This window comes from Hippocampus guttulatus, chromosome 10 (assembly GCF_054856545.1).
Source record: "Hippocampus guttulatus isolate MCC_2025c chromosome 10, RoL_Hgut_1.0, whole genome shotgun sequence".
NCBI classification, from domain to species: domain Eukaryota; kingdom Metazoa; phylum Chordata; class Actinopteri; order Syngnathiformes; family Syngnathidae; genus Hippocampus; species Hippocampus guttulatus.
In genome coordinates, this window is record NC_141270.1 from 6,043,997 (window position 1) to 6,068,081 (window position 24,085).

General features: G+C 41.8%; 1 protein-coding gene and 1 long non-coding RNA gene across 11 annotated transcripts in view; one reads left to right on the forward strand and one right to left on the reverse strand.

Annotated features, from left to right (window-relative positions):
- LOC147199051 (uncharacterized) overlaps window positions 1–24,085 on the forward strand; it is a 123,087-nt gene that overhangs the window by 22,870 nt on the left and 76,132 nt on the right. For 6 of the 10 annotated variants that reach the window (XR_015102090.1, XR_015102091.1, XR_015102094.1 and 3 more), the window contains 7 exons: window positions 7,063–7,201; window positions 12,246–12,361; window positions 12,451–12,533; window positions 15,006–15,109; window positions 15,575–19,177; window positions 19,804–19,983; window positions 22,962–23,052. This is a non-coding gene — a long non-coding RNA (uncharacterized LOC147199051). The remainder of the gene's footprint in view (window positions 1–7,062; window positions 7,202–12,245; window positions 12,362–12,450; window positions 12,534–15,005; window positions 15,110–15,574; window positions 19,178–19,803; window positions 19,984–22,961; window positions 23,053–24,085) is intronic. The other 4 variants (XR_015102097.1, XR_015102096.1, XR_015102092.1 and 1 more) reach the window with 3 other exon arrangements.
- On the reverse strand, window positions 12,824–16,226 carry etaa1b (ETAA1 activator of ATR kinase b). Its single transcript, XM_086122435.1, has 6 exons — window positions 16,073–16,226; window positions 15,572–15,694; window positions 15,025–15,086; window positions 14,830–14,936; window positions 13,828–14,675; window positions 12,824–13,591 (listed from the first exon to the last, which is right to left on the reverse strand). Exons 1-6 carry the CDS (start codon window positions 16,224–16,226, stop codon window positions 13,479–13,481), a joined length of 1,407 nt encoding a protein of 468 aa, XP_085978561.1. The 3' UTR covers window positions 12,824–13,478.

Genomic DNA, 24,085 nt, shown 5'->3' on the forward strand with positions numbered 1-24,085 from the left:
AGAATGGGTCAATAAATTGATGTTAATTGAACAAAATCTATTGCTTTTTAAAATATTGTTAATACGAACTTACTACACATTTTGCATGTATTTATTCATTATTTATGTCTTAGCCAATTATCTAATTAAATTGCAATTAAGTATCAATAATGCAGTTTTAAAAATGTTTATAAAAAAACTGTTTTATAGCTTAGGAATGATTAAATACTGTATGATTATTTTTTTAGTTAATAATGACATTAATTAGAAATAAAAGAAAAATAGAGCACATATTTTTTGAAATAATTCTTTAGTGCGTACAGTATTTTACGCCAATTCTGGTTACTTTTTTCATTTATCGCAAGAAATTATTGTACATTTTTTAAAAAGTACATTGCATAATTTAACATATTCAGGTGAAAAACTTTGCATTTAATTGAGTAATTTAATTAAATTTAATTAATTGGAATAAACTATAAATAATTCCATTATAAACATTTGAGTAACTTGTATTATTAAAATGAAACTATTTTACATATATTTCAACTTTACATGTTTTTTTTCCCATTTGTCTGATTTAAAAATAAAATGTGACACACACCCACACACCCACACACACACACAAAGCCGCAGTCAGGCTCTCCAGTGAGTTCGTATGCAAAAAAAAAAAAACCCCACCAAGTTAAGTCAAGACAAATGCGTACAGTGTGCGCGCACCCACGCACTTGCGCGCGCACACGCAGGCCTGCCGCCCATCCATCCGAGCGCCTTTGATTAGATTAGACATTATTAATGGAGGGCCTGCAAGGCGAACAGACAGCGGGGTCGCGGCAAGTTTAATTCCATTCCGGGCTAACCTGATTTGGCCTGATGCGATTGTTATTGCCCTGGTGCTAGATGTTTAGAGGAAACAATAGCCCCCCATAACACATCCAGACATCCTATTTGAGGAGGGTTGGCCAAGGGCGCCGCACGCACGCACGCAGGCCGGCCACGTCTCTTCCCTTTGCCGCGGCGGTCGATGATGACACCTGAACAGAGACATTTTTTCCCCAAAATGACTTACTGATGATTTTGAATGTTGGACTTACTTTTATTTTCATCATTAACGTTTTCCTCTTGGGTTTATGTCAATTATCTTTCAAATAAATAGTAGATAGTCATGGCAGTGTTTGGGTTTCAAATCAGTGTTTCACAAGTTCAAAAACGTTTGCCTTTCAAAGTTATGGTTTTGAATATGAGGTTTCGAGATAGGATTAGGGCTTAAAATGAGAGTTCCAAAATAGTGTTAGAATAAAAAAAAAAAATTGGACTTCCCCCCAGAATTAGGGCTTCAAGAAAGGATTAAGGTTTTAAACCAGGGCCATCTTTTCAAATGACGATTTCAAACCTGGGTTTCAGAAAAGGGTTTCAAGTTAGGGCTTCAAATCTGGATTTCAGGCCTCAGTTGGAGGGTTAGGATTTCAAATTAGGAGTTCAAACAAGCTTCAGGGTTTCAAAGTGAGGTTTCAAAGCAGAGTTAGGGAGTCAAATGGTGGGGTTCAAGCCTTGGTTAGCGTTTCAAAAACAAAGCCCGGGTTTGAAACTTGGGTTTCTTTGGGTGCGAAACTTAGTTCAGTCGTCACCATTTTATTCTCCTTTTTGGCTTCCCATGAATGACACACTTGTGAAACCCAAAGAAGCCAAAGAAAAGGCAATAAAAACATTCCAAATGTCAATCGTCTTCCTTCCTGTCCTCCTACTGGACTCTTGTCGTACTTTTCCGTGGGGCTTTTATGTTCACTTTCCAAGTTGGTGGACTTCCATTCAAATGTATTGGAATAGTCGGCCAGTCTGTTGTTTTTGGATATTTGCATGCGGGGTCTGCAGTTTTTCTTTTTATGAAAAGGTTACAGAAATACTGCACAATTTGACTTCCACATTAACCAATGTCACTTAAAAAAACAAATCTCTTGCCGTTACAATTTGATCCCACCAACCCCCCCAAAATCGGAAGGGGACATCCAACTCTTTCGGAACTTCGCAACCAGGCCTGGATTCTTGCGTTCCCGACGGAGACGTCGTTTAGGCTACGCCGAGTCGATGTCACAGTGCCTGACGTTTCAGTCAGCACCTTATCAGGACGGCGGGTGAGCAAGGAAAGAAAATAAGTGAAAAAGAGTGAGGGGGCGGGAAAAAACTACGTATGGTGTGTGGTGTCGGTTTTCCCCCCGCTGTGATGGATGGTTTTGGCTGGAGCTGTGACCCTGCTGATTGCATGCATGTTCTTCGCTTCTTTTCCTTCTGATAACATCACACACACAATCAAGACCCAATGACATTCGATTCCCACTCAGGAATTCTGACCCCAAAAAATGTAGAGGGCTCAAATGAAACCAATTAAACTAAATGGAGTGCCTCAGGGGTGGCACGGTGGATAAGTGGTTAGCCCGTCTGCCTCACAACTTTGAGGTCTGGGTGTGAATCCGAGCTTCCTGTGTGGAGTTTGCATGTTCTTTCTCCTTCCACAGCTTCATGTTACACACCAAAAATATGTATTCAAACATTTAGGGTGAAGGTTTTCATATTAGGGTTTCAAGCCGATTTTGAGGTTTGGAAAAATGTGTTTTCAAGGCTTTCAAACTGGTGTTAGGGTTTAAAGTCAAGGCTTCAAGCCAAGTTTTTTTGTTTTCAACAAGGCTCAGTGCTTCAAAGGAAAGGTTTTTATGCCTGAGTTATGGTTTCAAAAAAAGGCTTTGGCTTTCAGATGTGGGTTTCAAGACACGAAACAAGAAAGTTAGGGTTTTAATCCAGGTTTTGGGTTTTTAGGTTAGCCTTACAGCCAAGGTTAAGAGTTACAGATGAGTGAGGGTTTCAAATTGGGGTTACAAGACAGGGTTAGGAATTCAAGGTCATCCTTTTTTAGACCAAGTTTGGGTTTCAAATTAAGGTTCCTACCCAAGGTTTGGGTTTCAAACAAAAGGAGAGTTAGGGTTTAAAATTTAGGGTTTCAAGCCATGGTTAGGATTTCAAACCCAGCGTGTCGTTTCAAATAAGGGTTCCAAAGCAGTATTAGGGTAAAAATCAGGTTTTCAAGACAGGATTAAGATTTCAAATTAGGGTTTCAAGCAGAGTTTATGGTCTCACACACGGGTTAAGGTTTGAAATTCAGGTATTAAAGCAGGTTTAGGATTTCAAAGTTAGGGTTTAGAGAAAGGGGTCTCAAACAAAAAACAATTTGGTTTTGAAGACTGAGTTTTAAATCAAGGTTTCAAGTCAAGTTTAGGATTTGGGTTCAGTTCAGGTAGGGGGTATTACATCACATTTTCTGTCCAAAACAAACATTTAAATAGATAAAGGTGAGACTGTAATACTTCCTGTGTGCCATTTGGGGTGCGGTGCGGTGCTGGCAAATATTGAACATTAAACAAAGATTTGCGGCTTCGAAGTTTTCCGTGTCTGTTTGGTCACATGTGTGGAACGTCAATACGGACTGTGAAAATACAACCATGTGATTCCCGGGGTTTATCTTGTTTTTTTTTTCCAGATAGCAAGCATAACTATTTGTTTAACTTTTTTACACATCCTCTTCCCCCACCGACCCCTCCGCCGTCAAGGCCGTGAAACTAGATACTCCTGACTCCCTTACTCTGTTTTCACCTGGTCGTCACGGTAACCCCACAACACGGGGGCGGCCGTGAATGAAATTCCTGTGTGTCATCAATCACTTGCCAACAAAGCGGCAACTGTTATGGAGATTGTGGGGGTGGTTTTGTTTGGGAGGGGGTGAGCGTGCCAGCTGAATCTGAGGGCCCCCTTGCATTCAGGGGCCGGTGGGGGACTGACGCCCTGGATGTTTACATGGCACTCCGACATTGGAGCTCAATCAGGTAAAGTTCAGCAGCATGTCGAGGAATGTGCGTGTAAACGCATGACATGACAGTAATGTGATATTCCTTTAACATGTATATGTTAAAAAGAACTGGACCTAAAATTGACCCTTGTGGTACCCAGCAGTCTAGTTTATGTGTTCTGGAGAAACATGGATCCATACCTGCAAAGAAACTTGAATGCATTTGTCAATCTGCATTATACCTTGATATCATTTGAAAAATCTTCAAAGCAACACACGACTCAAAACGTTCAGTTTCCTTCCTTCTATTAGGCAGTGTCTAACATCATTAATAGTGCAAATATCAATGGCATCTGCTTTCCTGAAAAAAGGTTTAAGTTGATTAAGTATCAAAAATAATGACGCTGCCATCTTCAAAGTTTTTCCCGTACTCACTGGGACATGTTGCGTGCTGCAAAACGCAACTGTTCGTTTGTTCCGTGGTCTGTTGTGCTATAAAAATGCCGTATGGCGTCGTCAAGAATTACAATTCTTTCGATAGCTCCTAACCATCTCAGGTTTTATATCCTGCCTTCCTTCTGCTGGCAAGCCCAGCGTGTAGCTTGTACCTCAGTGTGTGTGTGTGTGTGTGTGTGTGTGTGTGTGTGTGTGTGTGTGTGTGTGTGCGTGTGTGAGAGAGAGAGATTTGGAAGTTAGGTGGTGAATCTTATGCATGGTCTTGAGCTTCTTGAACAGTGTTGGCATGTGTGCTGTTTGATTTAGAGCAGTGGCTATGTTCAGACATCCTTGTTTTGTCCAGCAGCGTTGTTGAGAGGTCTGGCCGTAAATCTCCTCGGCCAATAGTAGTCCATATGGCTGCATCAAGCTTTTATGGTGTGGCGCTCCGGGCTAAAGGGCTCGCTGGTGCACCACAAGCATGCACGTGTGGGAGACGACAAGAGTACTTTGGGACTCTTTTGCAGTTTGTGTTGGAAATGTTTGCAAATATGTACGCTCTCTGGACACCACATTCGGTACACCTGCAGAATATAGCAGTGCATTGGCATTGAATTCAGGAGGATTCTGCTTTTACGGCTTTGGGACTAAATGTTTTAACCCTCTACTGTAGCTCGATCAGAAATTCTATATTATTATTTTCATTGTTATTTTGTATTGTTATTTGTGAATGTTTACTTTGAAGAAAAACATTTTTAGACTTATTATTTTTAAAATACATTCTTCCAGATCAAATATATTTTAACGATTGGCTGGCAACCAGTTCAGGGTGTACCGCACCTACTGCCCGAAGACAGCTGGGATAGGCTCCGGCACATCCGCGACCCTCGTGAGGGTAAGCCGATTAGAAAATGGATGGATGGATGGAAATATACTTCAAAATAGAGGTTTCAATAATTTTAGATGTAATATCTGTATATTTAAAATAAAATGCAAATATTATTCTTATTTAATATTTAGGGATTTCTCAAAAATAAAATTTGTAGGGTTTTAAATGTCTAACCTACAACTCACATCTATTATATTTAAAATATATTTTGGATGCAATACCATTAAAATTAATACTTTTGATTGATATAATATATTTAAATCATACAAATGTTTTCGATTTATCCTACTTTGAGGGAACATAATTTTTTTTAAAATAGGAAATATATTTTTTGGGATAGAATGTATTTAAAATATTTTTTTTCTTTTTAAGAGGGCAAGAAACTCTTCAGGCAAGGTCGCTGCACTAGAGGTCGCTGTTGTCGCTGTGAACAACAGCCTATCTTCAATGGAGACCTGAATCCGAAATGAACTTCCTATGATTTATGAATATGTTGTATTTCCCCGCTGGCCCTCTATAGGTGAATGAATACAAAAAGACAATGCATGCATGGATACATTAGGCACACACACCGGAAATAAAACTGAAGTATAAACTTCAGATGAGAATTTTATGTCTCGTAAATTGTGCCTACATTTTCACAAACAAATGCAAATCCCATTCATTGCACTGTGTTATCTCTATTTAATACATTCAATTCTTCTTTTCAGTAATGCCGTCCTCTTTTCGGGTGTTAAGGTCAGAGCAGGGTCGTTAATATTTCAAATGGGAATGGAGTAAATGTGGAGCTCATAAATATCAAATGTACTGTATGTCCAGCACTATGAGTATGCACAGTTAGCTCATTTCAGGTACTTTAAGCAAACAATAATAACCAATTTTAAAGTGTTTATTATTATTATTATTATTTATTTATATATGTTTTAAAAAATCAAATGAAATGTCTTGATGGTGTTTCAGCCCCTTTCAAAAGTGTGGCGACGTGAAGGGTAATTCATTATTCAGGCATTACCTTGGACGTGCGGCTGCTTGGCTGTGAAATACATCACCTGCTATTAATCATTCATAGACTCCATCTGTGCATCTCCAACTCTATAATACACACAAGTCATTCATTCTTGGAAGAAGAAGAAGCAGTCTTTTCTTTAACCTCCACTGCTGCAGACAGCAGTCACTGGGACTGCGTACCTTTTAGCATCTCATTGTCAAGTCTGAGTCTTTTATCGGACAAATAAACGTATTTGATCACTTACGTGAAACCAAATTGTGTTACATTGACACAGATGGATGAGAGTACTTTGTATTTATGTTGGTTTGTTGGCTAATTGCTGCATGCTGGAAGACTTAACCGATGGATAGGATTCTGGAATGAACTTTAGTTGTTGTGCCACAGTGGCGCAAAAAGTTCAAATAAATTCTGCGGCCCGATTTTACATGATAATCAATTTTTTAAGCAGCCCTCGAACTAACTGATCTACAGGCAACTAAGTAATATACGTTAGTGACACTCTAAGTTACGAATGAACTACTAGCATTCTGAGTCTCTGATTGACTAAGTCATGAGTTAACTCTCTGACTGACTGACTAGTTAAGTAACCAGTGAAGTGAAGCACTGTAACTACCTAACCTCCATTAAACTGGCTAACCAAACACCAGACTACGATTTGACTGGCCAACTATCTGACTAACTTATGTACAACCACCAACCAACCAACAAACTGAATGATGAATACAATGAATACCATTGGTATGCTAATTAACAGCCGAGCTAACCAACCAATTAACCAACAAAACATTCTACAAATTAAGTCTCTGCTTGTAGCGGGTATCTTTCAGTTGACGCGTTGCGCCCAAGTGGATCTAGACGTATCCTGAAATAGATTTTTTAAAAAAATGAATTTCCTTTTGTTTGATGTTATTTCCGCAGCCTTCTTGACGGCTCACCACGGCTTCATGAAGATGAAATATGATCCCGAACGGAGGAGCGATGGCGTCAAAACAAAGGCACGAATGCACACGCACGAAAGGAAACACAAGCTTGGACATATTCAGGCGGCGAGCTGCAGGTCTGTACCGCATTGTCTTACCGCCATCCGTCATCCTTGCGAGCGCTAATTGAAACCACCGGCGGCACCCGCTGCAAATAACACTCACTCGGGCTTCTCGCTAACAAACAGACGAGCTGTTGAGGATTTTGGCAGCGCATGAAGAGAACGTGCTCGCATCCAGAGACTGCTGCTGTGGGGTCAAATCCATTTCCCCTTCCCCCCCAAAAAAGAAAAACAAATATATGTTTCTGTGAAGCATCCATAAATCATCTGATTCCGAGCTGGAATGTTTATTACATTTTGAAAGTCAAAGTATTGTCCAGTGTAAGAATATACCGATCTCTTAATGTGTTAACAGTTTAAAAAAAAAAAAAAATCCAAACTAACAAACTGAATTTATCATCTCGCAATATACATAAAAAATGAAGCCCAACAATGTACAGTATAAAATCAAGCTGCAGCGATGCTTTCTCTCGGCGTAAAAAGCAGGATTAAAGAGGCTATATCGTTCGATAATCTTCAACAAAAACTCGGCTAGGCTGAAATACTTCCTGTTTTCACTCTTCTTCCTTGAAATGTACACAGTGTCAAACAAAATGGTGCGCAGCCATCTAGGGGTTCACAGTAGAATTACACCCATAAATAAATGTGCTCATAAACCCATCGGGTGTACTACCTTTATCTTTTGATGGGCATTTACTGTACAGGAAAAATTCTGAAGTATGTGAGTTCATAAACGGCGAACCGGTTGACTGCGTGTTTATCTTTCCTCTGACTTATCCAAGCACCTACGCCACCATCGGATGGGCGAGCGAGAGCTGTAACACGTACACTCATGCAGGTGCACGAAAGTCAACACGCGTTCATCACGTAACCAAACGCATCAAGTTTGTCCTGACCTGTTAGGGGGGAGCAGACACGAGAACTAATTGGCAGCCCAGAACGTTAACACCTGCATGCAGCCTATGTCTTACACATACATACACACACACACACACATACACGGGAATTGAAAACAAAGAGCGAGCAGTGAAGCAGAAGAAAAGTGAGAGGAGGCGGTGTCAGTGGGTGAGGCCGACAGGCAATGATTGATGCTCGTCCATCACACGAGGCCTGACACTCTTCCCTCCCTCCCACCTTGCCTCCATCTGCAGCAAAGTCATCTGTGTGTGTGTGCCTTCCAGCCTCTTTCAATCAATACAAACTGAAGCACTATAGCCAGATTGCTGACGAGACACAAGAATTGTGTGCGCGAGGGCGGAAGCGCATTTCACATGCAGATTAAAATCCCGCCATGATAACCTTTCGAGTGTGTGTGTGCGCGCGTGTGTGTGTGTGTGTGTGTGCGTGTGTGTGTGGCTGGTCACGTGTCAGCAGGCCTTAAATGTTGGAGGCACTTGTGTGACAATCGGTTGGATGTTTCTGCGATATTGATAGACAACACCAATTTCAGAAGGGTGACTTGAAGGGCACCAGAACATTGACCCCCACCCCCCAAAAAAGGGATTTGCTGTATTCATGAAAAAAGGAGTGTATTTTCAAAATACAAATATGTAATCTTCCCCCCCAGGAAAAAGTAATTAAACTACTAATTTTGTTATAAGAATAAACTCATATGATTTAGAGACATATATTGTATATTTTCAATAAAAAGTCAGTAAAGTTGTATAAATTTCTGAAAAAAGCACAACTTTAATCTCAGTGTATTTTTCCCCCCTTTTCAAATAATAACAATATAAAAAAATATAAATAATACTGAGCAAAGTTGTGTGGAAGTCTGAACAAACTCCCACAACAACTTACTTACTTTAGAACCCGGTTTTGAAACACCCATTTCAAAGGAAACTCGACAGTACTGGGAGCAAAATCTTTGATGGAAATGTTTAATTTCTTCTGCTCCCAAAGCAGCGGCATCTTTAGCATCTCTGCGGAGTCGATGCGTTTGCCTCGGCTCGTCTTATTTGACTGGGGAGCCCCCGTTTGCCTTGAAGAGGAATTGTGCTTGCAAACGCTGCTTATTTATTCATCGGCGCTTCTCGCCTTGCTTGTCTTTGAGCCAATGTTACGGTGAAATAGCTGCTCGGATGACTGGGAGCCTTTACACCGTTTGGATGTGCTCTTGCTTTGAGCGTTGAAACTCCCTTGCAAAACTCACACAGTGAAAAGTTGAAGAAAATTAAATCAGCCCAGACGCCAGTTATACAAATTGAGGCATAATTGGTTTGACATGCTTATTTTTAAAAGGATGCACAAAAAAAAGAGAAAAAAAGCACCTTTTTTTTTTAAGTAGCCATTTTGCACGTAAGGCGCACCGCTCGGGAAAGTTAGAAAAATAAAAAATGAAACCTCTCACACCAGTTTCACAGATCGACGCAAAACATTTTGTGGCCATGTCGATCATACACAAAAAATGTCTCAAGAACCTATGCACAAAATAGACGCCCGAGTCAGCCATTTTGGTTTGAAGCCGCCATTTTGCATCAACCTCGGACACCAGTTGCACTCGAAATTAGTCGGACATGTCTAGCATAATGAGAAGCATGAAATAATCTCAAGCATCCAGGACCAAAATCAAACTAAATCTCTGCCGCTTTGGTCCGAATCAGCTCCGAAATCAGCCCCGAAACCATTTTCACAAAATGACACAAAATTGGTTGAATGTTTGTTTAGACGTACGGACGGACCTGTCCATCATGACAGGACACATGAAAAAGTGTTTAGAAAGGAAGCCATTTTGGCTAGAAGTAGCCGTTTTGGCCATTTTTAAAAATTCATTTTGTATATTTTTTTTGCCTTAGTAGGCAGGACTTGGTTATCAAAGCTTCATCATCATTTCAAGAACTTGGATACTTGAAAAATCTGAGTTACTTGTGTGCTATCAGAAGAAATCTAGCAAATCCCAGATGATTCTGCAAATCGGATTTTGGTGAAATCAAGATTTGATTTGAAGGCCATATCGCCCAGCCGTAGTTAACAGTCGGCATCTGCTGCTCATTTGTTCTCTTGGGGAAACTCGGACAAGTCACTGTAGAGCAACTAAATGACCTCAGCCTAAAGCTGTCAACACACCATTACATCCCACGCCGACTATTAAAGGCAGAGGAGGTGGAGTGTGTGTGTGTGAGAGAGAGAGAGAGGGGGCGGGGGTGTTTAGGGAACGCTTTAAGGCCAAAGTCAGTGTAGCGCAAAGGTGTTGGCAGATATAAGCTGCAGGAATGCTTGTTGGCGGTGCGCGAGCTGGTTGACGTCGCCTTATCAGCATGCTTAATAAAGCATGGCCGTGCCTGCGCATCAATACGGGATCGCTCTCGAAAAAAAATCCCCGCCGTCGAACACAACGTGAAATTGTTGCGCGGGTTCACTTGGAATCGTAAATCCTTCCCAAAGAAATGTTTTGCTGCTACTCCCCTACCATTCCGAAGTCGTGATTTAGTTTGGAATAACATTTTTTTCCCCCTTTTTTTGACACGTCTGTCTTATCGCTTTGGTCTGGGTGACGTTGACCTTCTCATGACTTACTCGCCAGACACTCGCACCATTAACGACTTATAAATTACAGTGTTGTGTCAGCAACATAATGTTTTTTTTCCCTCCTCCTCACTAATAACCTTGCTGCATTGTAGCAGGGTGCTCCAGCGAGTCCGAACGATCTCCAGCTCCTCCAAAAACGCTGCTGCTAATGACTCCGACTAGGAAACAAGATTGTGGACTCGTTGAATGTATGACGGAAGGAGCTGATGCTGAAATCAAATGTTGTAGAAAATGAAGGAAATGTGACAATTGGAAATTGTGAGAATGCTGAATTATAGGACTGATATATGAGAATAGCTAACATTAATGCCATCATGAGGATTTTACCTCTTGCTTTGTATTTATCCTTTGCTTCTAATGAGAATTGATAACGCGTGCTAACGTCGCAAAAATGTAACCTAAGAATGAAAATTGCAATCGTTCTCAATGGGAAGTCATTTTGTCATGGAAAATATAGAATACTGAATAATGTTGGAAGATACAAAATGCGAAAAATACTTCTGTAGATGTCCTGAATGGGATTGTTGGAAAATATCTGAATAAGCACAGACATCTGGAAGGATGGTACAAACTTGGAAATGATCTCCATTCATTTCTTTTGGACTTTCATAGAAAATGTGGAACTGTAGGAATACGCTTCAGCATTACTTCTTCCTTTAAGTTTTGAGTGAAAACTCACTTCTTATTCGCTATGTGCTAGCTAGCTGCTAACGCAAACAAACAAACAAACAAACCTGACATTGCGCCATGAAGATAGATGTCGATGCTTTGTAAAAACAAAACCGCAGCTTGTTTTTACTACTTTCCATAGCCGGGGGTGGTTCTTGGTGGAGGAGATGTGAGCAAGGGAATTTTGCCAGGGGACTATGGGGCGGCGGCGGCGGAGGGGGGGTATGGGGGGGGGGGCGGCCGTCATACCTGGGGGCGCGTGAATGGTGCCCACAGGTGAAGCGCTGTTGAAACAAATCTAAAGCTGCCTAATGACATGCACCGTGAAAACGGTCACAGGTCATTTAACGCCGCTGACAGCTTTCCGCTGCTCGCCTGTGCAAACGTGTGTCTGTGTGTGTGCTAAACACGAGGAGAATGCGAGGACTACAACTAGGAGAGAGATCACTGCCTGTGTGCATAACAGGAGGAGAATGCCGACAAAAAACATGGTCGCGGCGAAAAGAAGCTCAAGTCATTTACCGGAAGGTCATTAGCGAAACGTCCTGGTCGCTCCTGACGGTATGTCCTCAAGTATTGACGACAACTCGGAGAAGCGATCGTCATGCGTCTGTGTGGCGTGGAAGGAGGATGTACACACAGTTTTGGGGAAAGAAAGCTGATGTCACTAACCAGGAGGTCATCCGTACATCAGATAACGTTCAATGACCTCCTGGCGAATGACATTGCGCCCGCTCTGCACACCTGTTAGCTTCATCAGATAGCTGAAATAAATCCGAGTCATCATCGTAAGAAAAAAAAAATGCATCATGGCTTTCATAAAACCAAAAGCCTTTTCATGACGCGTCAAATTTCTCTGCAGTTCGATTTATGGAACAGGATTGGGAGAAGGATTTAATACTCCAAACACACCTGGGAAGTAGACTAAGGAGGCCTGTAGGGACCACAAAGGCCAGCATTGTGCGCTCGGGCAAGCAGGTGAGCACAAATTATTCCTTAGATTAAAAATCATATGTCATCATTTGTCATCCATCAACAATGAAATGTTCGCTTGGGACTGTCAACAGAGACCGAAGAAAAACAGGTGCCAGTGAGGGCAGCGACACCTGCGCGGAATCAACATCTGCAGTATGTCTTCAACGCGCCATCGGTAAGACAAGGAAATCATGCAAAACACAACATGAAAAATATCAAGAGGCTCAGTTTCATGAGGCGGACAAGAACCAAGTGGAAAAAGTCAAGCGCCACATGGCCTTGTTTTGTTTTCATGAAGAGATTGCTGTCGTGCTTTTCGGAGCCGACAAGATCGCAGAGCAAAAGGCAATCACTCTCAACGGCCGTGCAAAAATAATTTTGTCAAAAAGATTTGGGTAAAGCTACAGATAGGGCCAAAAAAGTGTTTTTCAATATTTTAGGTGGGTTGGGGGAAGAAAAATGTCATTTCTGGAAAAAAGGTTGTTTATTTTTTTTTTCTGTTTCAGAAAAAAGGTTGTAAAACATTTCCAAAAAAAAGCTTTGATATATTTGAAAGAAGGTAATCTATTTTTAAAAATGGTCCTAAATTCTGAAATGTATTTTTCCATAAAGTTGTGTATTTCCATTAAAAAAAAAAAGAATAGTACTAAAAATCAGGCATTTCACCAAAAAGTCTAATTTCCATAAACAGTTGTATATTTATGAAAAAAAAGTAGAAAATGGACTTTTCCCCAAAGTTGTATATTTGAGAAAAAAATACCTAAGTCATCTTTCCATTTTAAATTACTGCGTATTTTCCTTGAAAATATATCTTTAAAAAATCCTTATATTTCCATAAAAGGCTGTATTTCAAGTCAGATTTCCAAAGAATATATATTTCTGAAGTTATGTACATTTTCTGGAGAAAAAAAAAAGCGTAACAAAAATGTTTATTTGTCAAGTGTGAACATTCTTTCAAAACATCCAAAACTTGGAAATGGAGTACAACCATGCAACAAAATTTCCCCCCAAAAATAAAATAAGTACAAAAAACAAAAATGTTTGATTATCACCCCAGTGTCCTTTCAATAGCAGCATAATGTAGGCCAGAGTGTGTGTGTGGGTGTGTGCGTGCTTCTTTCTACGGTTTCTGCGCATTCTGCATCCTCTGCCACCTCCTGGCCAAAGCTTTCTGCTTTTTGCGTTCGATCTCAGCCGCCGTACACTTGTCCGCCACCTGGTTGGTGACAAACACTGCAGAGAAAAGGAGAGAAACAAAAGGGGAAACAGTGAGAAAAGACACCTTTAAAAAAACAAAACAAAAAAAAAAACACTTATGTGACCAGAAAAAAAAAATGCAAGCAAACAATGTATAGAAAATTCTGCATGCAATGCATCCATGCGGGGCCTGGTGTCTGCGTGAGTGTCTGGGTGTGAGCTGTGAGCAACAGCAGCTCCTGTGTGGTATTTTACGATACACCTGACATTACCTTTGGTGCTCTTCACCGCCGTGTGGCATACGCTCCTCTTGAAGGCCGCCTGCGAGGGTTCCCGCCCAGCCTCCAAGTGGCCTCCTGCCGGGAGACTCTTGGACACAAGAGCGTTAGATCCTTGGCGGAACTTCAAAGTTTCGACCGGTAACGAATTGGAGCGCATGAAGGTGCGAGGCGACTTCTTGTGAGCGGGCAACGTTTGGTGAATGGGGAGAGGCGTGGTTGTCTTTGTGGGTTGGGAGAGCCTTTCCACACTGTCGCAAGCATTGTAGAAGAGCGCGTCGTCGTCCCCGTCATCCCATTTACTGTCAGAAATCTTGTTCTTGGATGCTTCTAGGTTGCGTTGGACAGATTTTTTGAAGTAAGGGTTGGGCTCCAACTTAAAAGTGCTTCTGGTGGTGGGCTTGACTTTGGGACATAAGTCCCGCAAGTTGGTCTGAGTCGAGTGCCGGACCGGGCCAGGATCCTGGTGTGGATTCTGTATCAGGGCCAGCAAAGAAGGATCGTTGAGCATATCGTCATTCTCCCAGTCGTCGTCAAAGTGTGCACACTTGCTGCTTGACTCTTTGATTTTATGAGGAGCGGGACTGGACTTTTTGAGCTGGCTTTTGTCCTGGGAGGATTTAGAGGAGATCGGGCTGAGGCTGCCGCTGACGTTCTGAGTGGTGGAGTCGAAAAGGGCTCGCAGCTCGGTCTCGGTTTGGTTCAGTGGCGACGGCGTTTCTGTTGCCGCTTTGCCGATTTCGTTGTTGTTGTTGTTTCGCTGGGCTGACGCCTGCTTGTCCTGCTGCATGCTCTCGTCAAACTGCCGGGCCAGTCTTATCAGCTCGTTGACGCTGTTTTGCCTGGAGAAAAATCTAAAATCATTTTATTGTCCAAAGGAGTTGATCTTATTCAAGTTTTTCAATTTGTGAAAAAAAAACAAAAAATACTTTCAACCTCCTGCATTCCCCGGACGGCATTCGTTCACCATAGTTTGTTTCGAGATAGGCGACTCACCGAGCGGACTTCTTCCTCACTCTGGCTTTGGGCACCTCAGGCGTCAAGGCCGTGGGGCTGCCCATCCACTGCCACAGAGGCGACAGCGGCCCTTTTGGTTTTGTGTCCTGTGAGACGCAAAACACAACAGTGACTATGCACGTCAAGGTTGCCACAACTCTTTTTTTTTTTTTCAGGGGAAGATGAGCAGCTGACCTTTGGCGCAATGAGATTGACAATTTCGGCTATTTCCAAGGTTCTGACATTTGGCCCCACTCCTAAAAACAAGAGGCAGTTTAAGGTACATGATATGGACAACTGAATTTTTAATATCTGATATGGAAATAGTTCAGGCTTTGGAAGACTTATTCAACATCTACATGTAAATTAGGTCAAGAATGGTGTCTTTCAGATGAAAAAGGAAGCAGATAATGTGTCTTACTGAACAATGTCTGAATGTTCAGATTTTTTTTCCCAATTACATCAAGAACATTGCATTTTTTTTCATGACAACCCAACACACACACACACAGCTTTGCTCTGGCCAATTCATCCACTCACAGTTGAGGGAGGGGTGAGCAGTGTCTAATTTACATAAAACAGGCCCACCCCCCTCAAAACAAGATTGGGTTGGGACATTTTGACTAAATTATGTCACATTATTCCAATACCTGTGAACTGTTTGAATTTGGGTTAAAATGCGCAATGTCTCCTTTAGGAATAAGCAGTGCTGCCATCAGTGTTTTTATTTATTATTATTTACCAGCGTTGGGGGGTGACATGGCATCCCAAACGATGTCTTGTGATGGCTCCAGATCACCCATAGAGTCTCCATGGTTGGATCCGCAGGACAGGCTGTAGCCTTGGCGCTGAGGACTCTGCAGCTCTTCGCAGTAACCACAACATGAAATAGAAGATCATGTATTGTACACTTGAGAGCGGCAACACTGTCCAACGCGTTTTTTTAGCCACTAACAGGGTTGTGCAATTATGAATACATTTTATCAGTTGATTCGAAGTTTATTTGTAGTACTCTGGGCCCTTGAGGAATAAAGTGTCAATCCGATGCATGCTTCACACATATTGCAAACTTGACAATTATAATAATATAATGCTTGACTTGTTGTTTTCCACAAACGATCCCTCCCCTCCCCCTCATTAATTAATACTGCCCTGCTGCAAGTGCGCGTGCGACAGTTTCTTAAAAAAAAAACAAAAAAGAAAAACAAACGAGCACGTTAATCAATGCATAATCTATAGTCACCTTTCCAGAGGCTCGCGAAGGGAACCTCGGCGTCGTTCTTGTCCTGACTTTTTTTGTGCCCATTTTTGCAAACAGATTTAGGGGGATCAGTTGAGGAGGCACCCGGGGAAGACGACGAAGCAGTAACGGTGGAGGATGTGGTCCGCTTGGACATGATGCGTTAAACCGGTTCGAGCGCTGTCGATCCTGCTCAACATTATTTTATTGCTCGATTCGAAGAGATTGCAATATGGCGACGAAACTTTTTGGAGGTGTTTTCGACTTCAATCGAGTGACTCTACGCGCGCCGCCATGTTTGTTGGTGATGCCATACGGAAGCCTCGTTGGTTTTGAGGTGAGCCAAACGCGAAGCCGAAAAACAGCACGGAAATAGAACAAACAACCGGTCTTGTTCTAATAGTTCTTTAAATGGTAGTAGTAACGTCCTAGTTGCAGGCTCTTGCAAAACATTCTTAGGATCTCTGTTGTCAAGAAGAGTTGAAAAGCAGTTACTTTAATCAATCACCCAGCACTTTATTAGGAGAAACAGGGATTAAAACGTTTTTAAAATCTAAGAGAGATTTCTTTTGCCATTCTGTACGGCTATTAACTTAAAACACTAGATGCTGCTTGCGCACTCTACCTCCTTTGCTATTTTGTGCTTGCTTAGTGATGTGTATACAGTATACAGATTGTACAGTTTGTGCCCTTAATGTCAATTGAAGCCTTTAGGGGGCGCCTCCTCCCTCCCATTCTCACATCCATTCGCAAGTGTAGGACTCCTCCGTGATTTATTTTGATGCCTCGACTGCTTTTGGTCCTTTTCCAGAGGGTTCTCTCGCGTCTACGCCGCACACCTTCATTTTATCGTTGACGCCTGGCTTGTTTAGAGGCAATTAGGGAGCTAATTGTGCTAAATTTCTTTACGGCTCTTTGCAGAAAAAAAAAAAAAAAAAGTCAAGAACGCATGGCTGCATGCCCGAGCAGCTGCTGGCATTTATGGCGGGGAAAAGTGGGTAGCACGTCGTCGGGGGATCGGGGCAGGTGGAGGCTGGGAAGAAGAGGAAGGTGGAGGGTGGACGCCAGTTTGTTGCGATGATAAGCAGCTGACAAATCATAACCCCTCTGAAGCCCCGCGGCAACGCATCCCCAAAGAGTCACAATGAAGGCGATACAATGAATTCTCGCAATATTGCCCCTCATCCTTTGCCTCGTCAGTATCACAGGTAAGAGTACTAATTAATACTACATCTTAACATTCACCTTACAAACATGTCGTGTGCACAAACACTTTAATTTCCTTTAAAAAAAAAATCCTGCAAATCTGAATTTTGAGTCACTGGGTTTTCAATGCAGTACCCCTTTGTGCCACAACATGTCAGGCAGCATTGAGCTCTACTGGAAGACATGTGGCGTAATTACGTGTAAGAAGAAGAGGCAGAGAAGGTCCTCAACTAACCTACACTAATAGTCATTGTTTGCCGGCGTGCTGGAACCTCTCCCAGCCGACTTCGAGATAAGGGGTCTTCAACTTGAACTGGTTGTCTCATTTAAAATCATCCCAACACTAGGAATTTCAGCTTCATATTAGCCGATTTTTGTAGTCATCCATGAAAATGATTATATTTGTTTTGAATCAGAATTAAACATTTGATTTATAAAACGATCAAAAGGTTTGCCTATTTTCTGACTGCTGAAGGAGCAAACCAGAAGCTGAATCAGAATTCCTGTTTGTGCACTCTCGATGTGAAATAATTTCCTTTTTTTGAATATCAAGATGGAAATTTAAACATAAATAATTTTTTTTCTGATTCATCGATTATTTGACAGATTAATCAAATATTAAAATAATCATTAGTTGCAGCCTCATTAAAATTATATGCTTTCTCTATTTGGGCTGAAAGATTTTGAAATATCGAGTTGAGATTTTTTTCCCCACCCGTCGATATTATGATAGCAAGGTCCTCTGCCCATGCAATTGTTAACAACCCTCCATCCATCCATTTTCCGAACCGCTTGATCCTCACTAGGGTCGCGGGGGGTGCTGGAGCCTATCCCAGCTGTCTTCGGGCAGTAGGCGGGGGACACCCTGAATCGGTTGCCAGCCAATCGCAGGGCACACAGAGACAAACAACCATCCACGCTCACATTCACACCTAGGGACAATTTTAGAGTGTTCAATCAGCCTGCCACGCAAGTTTTTTGGAATGTGGGAGGAAACCGGAGTACCCGGAGAAAACCCACGCCGGCCCGGGGAGAACATGCAAACTCCACACAGGGAGGCCGGAGCTGGAATTGAACCCGGTACCTCTGCACTGTGAAGTCGACGTGCTAACCACTGGACTACCGGGCCGCCTTGTTAACAACCACATGCCATAAATTAATCTGTATTACAATAGCAATGTCAGATTTATTATACATAAATTTTGGTTTTATATGTTAGGGCTACACTAAAAACAAAGGCAAATGTACTGTGATTTCATATGAAAGGCAGTTTATTTAATCCGAAACACTTCCCATCTTTCAAGCGGTCACTCCAACAACTTCACAAAAGTATGAAAACAAAATTCTACTGAACAAGAGTGCCGTAAACATAGGTCAGAGAAAAAAATTAAAGCCTACTTACTCACTGAAATATTTTTTTTGGGGGGGAGTTGCATTCTACTTTGGAACATCCATTTGAATTTGCTAAATTATTCAGCCTTAGTCACTACTTATATTAGAGCTTTTCCTCTATCGCAGGTGGGTCTGCATCATATCCCCCGCGATAAACGAGGCTTCACTGTCTATCCCCACGTCGACTCCATCTGCGATTGTGCCAACATGGCCCGGGGCTCGCGGATGACAGCTAGCATGTGGCGCAGCTCCTCTGGAGTGGAGAGCTTCCAAAGGACCGCCACATGCCAACTCGCACTCCGAGCTGGGGATTTGAGCCGTCTCGCTGCCAACAAAAAGCGTCGGAAGCGAGCGGCCACTTCTTCCCCAGACTCCCAGTCGGGCTGCACGGATGGACGCCTCTCGGACGGAATCCCGCCGGCCGTTTCTCTTGCACGGAAAGGAAGAGCTGAAGGCTCGGCAGCTGGCGGTTGGAAAGGATCGGGCGAGAGGGAATACCGAAGCGCAAGTGTGAGGAACATTCTGAACAAAGTCAACGAGGATGAGCCTTGAGTGGCTATAGTCTATGAAATGATGGCGACTGTGAAGCAGATACACGAACCACTTAGCTCGTGAACAAAGTCGAGTCACGTGAAGGACAAGAGGATGCCATTTTTTTTGTCTCACTGCTGCTTTATTGTGTTTATAATAGCACAGCTGATGATAAATGTTGCGCAGAGTGCTCATGTGATCAAATATTCAGACCCCACCACCCCCAACCACTCCACGCCCCCCCCCCCCTTCCACACCTCCATCACATCCACACCTTCTTCATTTGCTTGGTGAGGAAAAGCAATAAATTCCCTTGTGGAACAGCAGTCATGTCATATTTATATGAATATGCAAAAGCATGGCTAGCACATTAAGATGAATTTGGCCCACATGCGCTTTTAAGCACTTTGGGTGTACTTGTGTTTGGCCGGGTTGATCACGTGACTGGACACGTCATTAGTTTCACAGATATGGTTTCTAACTAACATTTTTTGAGGGGACACAAAAAGGATTAACACATGGAAAAGTTTTGACAGTCAGACAAGTGTAGAAATAAGTGAAGCAATATTTGTCTTTATTTTCATTTTACGTTTTTTTCCCTTCAGCTCAGGTGGATGGTGTGTGTGTGAGAGTGTGTGTGTGTGTGTGTGTGTGTGTGTGTGCCCCCCCCCCCCCCGCAGAGCCAACCCCTCCCGGGTTAATGATGACAGGAAGCAGGCCAGATGGCAGCGGTGCACGACCTCCTCTCGGGAGAGCCGGCAGCTGAGGAGGATGAAAGATGCCAGGTGAGTGCTAACAGTGATACATGACATCAGGAGCTGTGATTTATATGGTCACCTGTCTTTGGTTTTTACCGCCCCGAGCTCACTCGCAACTCTATGAATTTGATAATTTTGATCATTTAAGATACATCCACAGCCAATAAAGCCACATTCATTATTATTGTTATTATGGTTATGAGTAGCAATAATGATACCACTTTAACTCAGTGATATACTGTATGCTATATGATAAGCGTGAGCTCGCTAAATTTGACCATCTAATCAATTTGAGAGTAGAAGTCTATATTTTAATGAATATTAATAATACAATAAACATGTTTGAAAATACTACAAAAAGAGTTTCATTAATATTTTATCTGTTTACATGTGTCACAACACCCTTTTTGTTTAAATATCTGTTGCTTTAAGGTTATAATTTTGCGACATTATGTGTTAGCATTATGCTCGCGGAGCATTCTTAAGGCCAATATGTTTTGTTGTTTTAAAATACACAACGTCATTCTCTTTGTTTGATATTAAGTTTGACAGCAAATGAAAACCTCACATGTGGGGTCCCTCGTATCTCAAGACGCCACAGTATTATTTTTCATCTTTTTGTACAAATCACTTTGTGCATTACGCTCACTCCCGTCCATCCACCAGCTCCATATTGCAATTTTACACTCATTCACGCCACACGACTCGACGCCGACATGTGTGCGCGCTCTGGCGCTCACATGCCCACACGCAAATGAGGAAAACATCAAAACGCTAATTTGCATTCACATTTTGCCAAATTCACACTGGTACAGTACGCTCTTCTCCATATATTTATTAACAGTATGAGTGACCTGGAAAGGACACGACATCAACAACTTCCAAATTGGTTGGGGGAAAAATAAATTACGTGTTGTGATTATGAACATGAAGACGTTTCCATGTACAAATGTATACCCCGGCATGACCCCACCCACTTCCATCCAGTCTGCAACCTCCTGCCCGGGCCGCGTTTGATCTAAATTTGGCTCCAGTAGCAGAAGTCTTGTACCCGCCGTGATGTTGGTATTTTCATACGTCGCCTTTGATGGAGGGCCCTCCGCTGGCTTTTATCATCCTGCCGAGCATATGGCACACTCCCCGCATGAGGAGAGTCCATTTTTAATGCACGTAGCCCAAGTGATGCTGGAATTCTCGGTGTAGCCATGACGACAACCGACTACCTTGGTCCCTTTACAGGGAAAAGCGGAATAAACTGTACTTGGTGATTTAAGTGGCCATTGTAGTGCTCATGATGAGGCGTGATTTCTCTTTGTGAATCAGACCACAAAAAAAAAAAAAGAAGCAATTTTCACCAAATTGCACACACATTAGAAAAATGTGACTCCCAGGCGAAGTGTTTTTTTTTTTTTTTTTAATATTAAGGACGTTTTTTTTTTTTTAGTGTGTGACCAAAAAGGTGCATGTACCTTTTTAAATGTTTGGATTTCATATTCTAATTTTAACATTTAAATGTATTAATTGTGTTTTATTTTAAAATGACCATCTAATTGTTTCATTACTTTTTTTATTAAGATAATTTTATCATCCATAGGGAGAGATGCTTTTCAATACATCTTTCTTTTTTTTTGTATTCATTACACACGTCTTTTTCCATCTCCAAAACAAATATTATGTCGTATATATTTGACAAATTTTAAATGTAAATCCATTTCAGTATTTTATGGTGTATTCTTTCCCATTTAATAAATAGAATACATTATATTAACCATTCCGAAACATTGTCTTCTCAAAAATATGTAGTTTTATGTCTGATGTGTTGTTCCTTTTCTTTAACTGACTGCCCAGCAAGGGTTATTAATCATAATAATGGCCACTATTTATTTGTAATTAATTTTAAACAATTATTTACCATACATTTTAAAATCGAGATCAATATTATTTTGAATGTCGAAAAAAAAAAGAATCAGCATTACTAAAATCTCCCTTTTCACTTCTTAAATTGAATCACATCGATCAAGGAAGTTATTGTAATTCATCAAGAAAATGTCCCCGTTCAATCTGGTGAGAGAGGGATTGCAGTTTAACCGTCTCAACATTGTAAACAAGTGTACGCCAGAGGGCCTCCACTCCATATCTGATTAGCATTTGTAAAATGTTTACAGCCAATCACACCACAAGCGCACACACGTGTGTTAAAAGGAAAGCGAAAAATGCTGCTGGGCTTGTTTTGCTGCTTTACTTTTTAAATACATTCGTGTCCAGATTGTGGAGCCCGGGAAATGACTCATTAGCATATATTAGCACCTGCGCTGGTTGCCATGTTTGATGTAATTACATCGCTCCCCTGTTGTCGCCGCATTCGCTCCACAAAGGAAGCCTGGAACATCATGCCATGCATTTTTTTTTTAAACAACATGGACTATTATTTGATTTTCTTTTTTTTTCCCGGTGTGTGAGGCTGCTCAGTAAAAAAAAGAAAAAAAAGACATTGTTGTCAAAGCTAAATCCCATTCATATCGCACAGTACTCATTATTTGGACATGTGCTTCCGACAGGACAGGAAGTCAAAATAACTAGTCAGTTTATTGTTGAAAGAATTACAGTCCGCTTGCATCGAGGCCAAGTGGAACAGTGACCCAATCAGCTGTTGTGAAAAACGGCTAGCTGTAATTTCAACAATCTGACAAATGTCATGAAGTCCAACACAGAGGCAAATAGAGCAGGCGGCGCGAGCTTTCTCGTCCCCGTTTCCCTCCAAGCCTTTGTAAGTCTTTACTGTACCGCACAAAATTAAAGGCCCCAAAGTCGCACTCCCAACTCATCTTTTCTCCGCTCGCTCATTTGCGACTCTCCCATCTTATAAACTTTACGTGGCGGCTCTCGAGTCGAGCGAGGCTCCCCAGGCCAGATTTTTGGCAGGTTGCGGCGGTTAATTTATGAAAAACAAATGTGAAATATGCAGATGTCTTTTGTTTGAAGCAGATGTTTGTTGTCTTTGCCAGGTTTCAAATCGGCCGGCCTCAGATGAGCCCAGCTCCCCAACCCCCCCATCTTTGATGTCTGACAGCCAACGGAGGGACAATTGGAAGTAGTGTGAGCCATTCACAATTCCTGTACTTTCATGTGGGTGTGCATATGTTACCGATAACATATTCAAGGCCGTGTGGCAATGATAATATCACAACACGGTGAACGCCTGCACTGCGGAGAGACCATACAATGTAACATTCTACACTCGAGGCTGGTCGTCTGCATTCAGATCGTGATGGCGGAATCATGGACCCCACCATCTCTTTTATCGAATAGTAGCTACCGCACATGTTCATATTTTAACAATGCTAGTAATTTTTTATTTTTTTTTGCGCCCCAGGGCAGAAACACATCACAAATCAGACAACAATAAAATTATGTCCTGTCAGGCTCAGCAGGATGTTGACGTGCGCTTGAAAAGTCGACAATAAGATGAGTATGGAGATTTGGAGACGGAAGCTAAAAAGTTAAGCGCCATTTTATCTGATCTGATATTGACGTGTGATATGCTACCAAGAGAGCTAACCAGGTGACATAGATTGTCTCACCCCCACTTCATATTATCCGCCTGTTTTATTGTTGGCGGACTTCAAAATTTTCCTTCCATCTGAATAATTGTTGTATAGTCATAAAATTATTCTTATTATGATATTGCACCTGCGTGCAAAATAAGGCTGGTTCTCCTGATTCTGATTCTCTTAGTTCTCCTCCTCCATCTTCTGTCAGCTAGGTTGGTGGTTTAATTGATGGCGCTCATTAAGGGGTGCACACCACATAAAAAATGGCAGCAATTATCATTTATCTTGATAAATTATTTAGCGGGGATCATTTTCCTGCCTGGTCGGGGAGCGGGAGGCGTAGTGGTGGGCGGTGGGAGGCGGAGGCGAGACTGCAATTACACCTTTTGGCTCATTTGAGCAATGTGTAAAAATCTGAAATGTTTGAGGTTAGCTATGCTAACATGTAGCCACTTAGCGCCTACAGGAACTTTAAATGTCAACAATGTCTTTTGTTTTACACAAGATTCAAATGAAAATAAATAATATGCTGTCCATGTATTTAGCTCCAGCCTTAAAGAAAACACAAGTTTTGCATC

Coding starts and splice junctions, on each gene's coding strand:
- etaa1b (XM_086122435.1), bottom strand. CDS start 16,226: ATGTCCAAGCGGACCACATCCTCCACCGTTACTGCTTCGTCGTCTTCC. Junction 15,695..16,072: donor CTTCGCGAGCCTCTGGAAAG/GTGACTATAGAT, acceptor GTTACTGCGAAG/AGCTGCAGAGTCCTCAGCGC. Junction 13,592..13,827: donor GGCGGTGAAGAGCACCAAAG/GTAATGTCAGGT, acceptor TTTTCTCTGCAG/TGTTTGTCACCAACCAGGTG.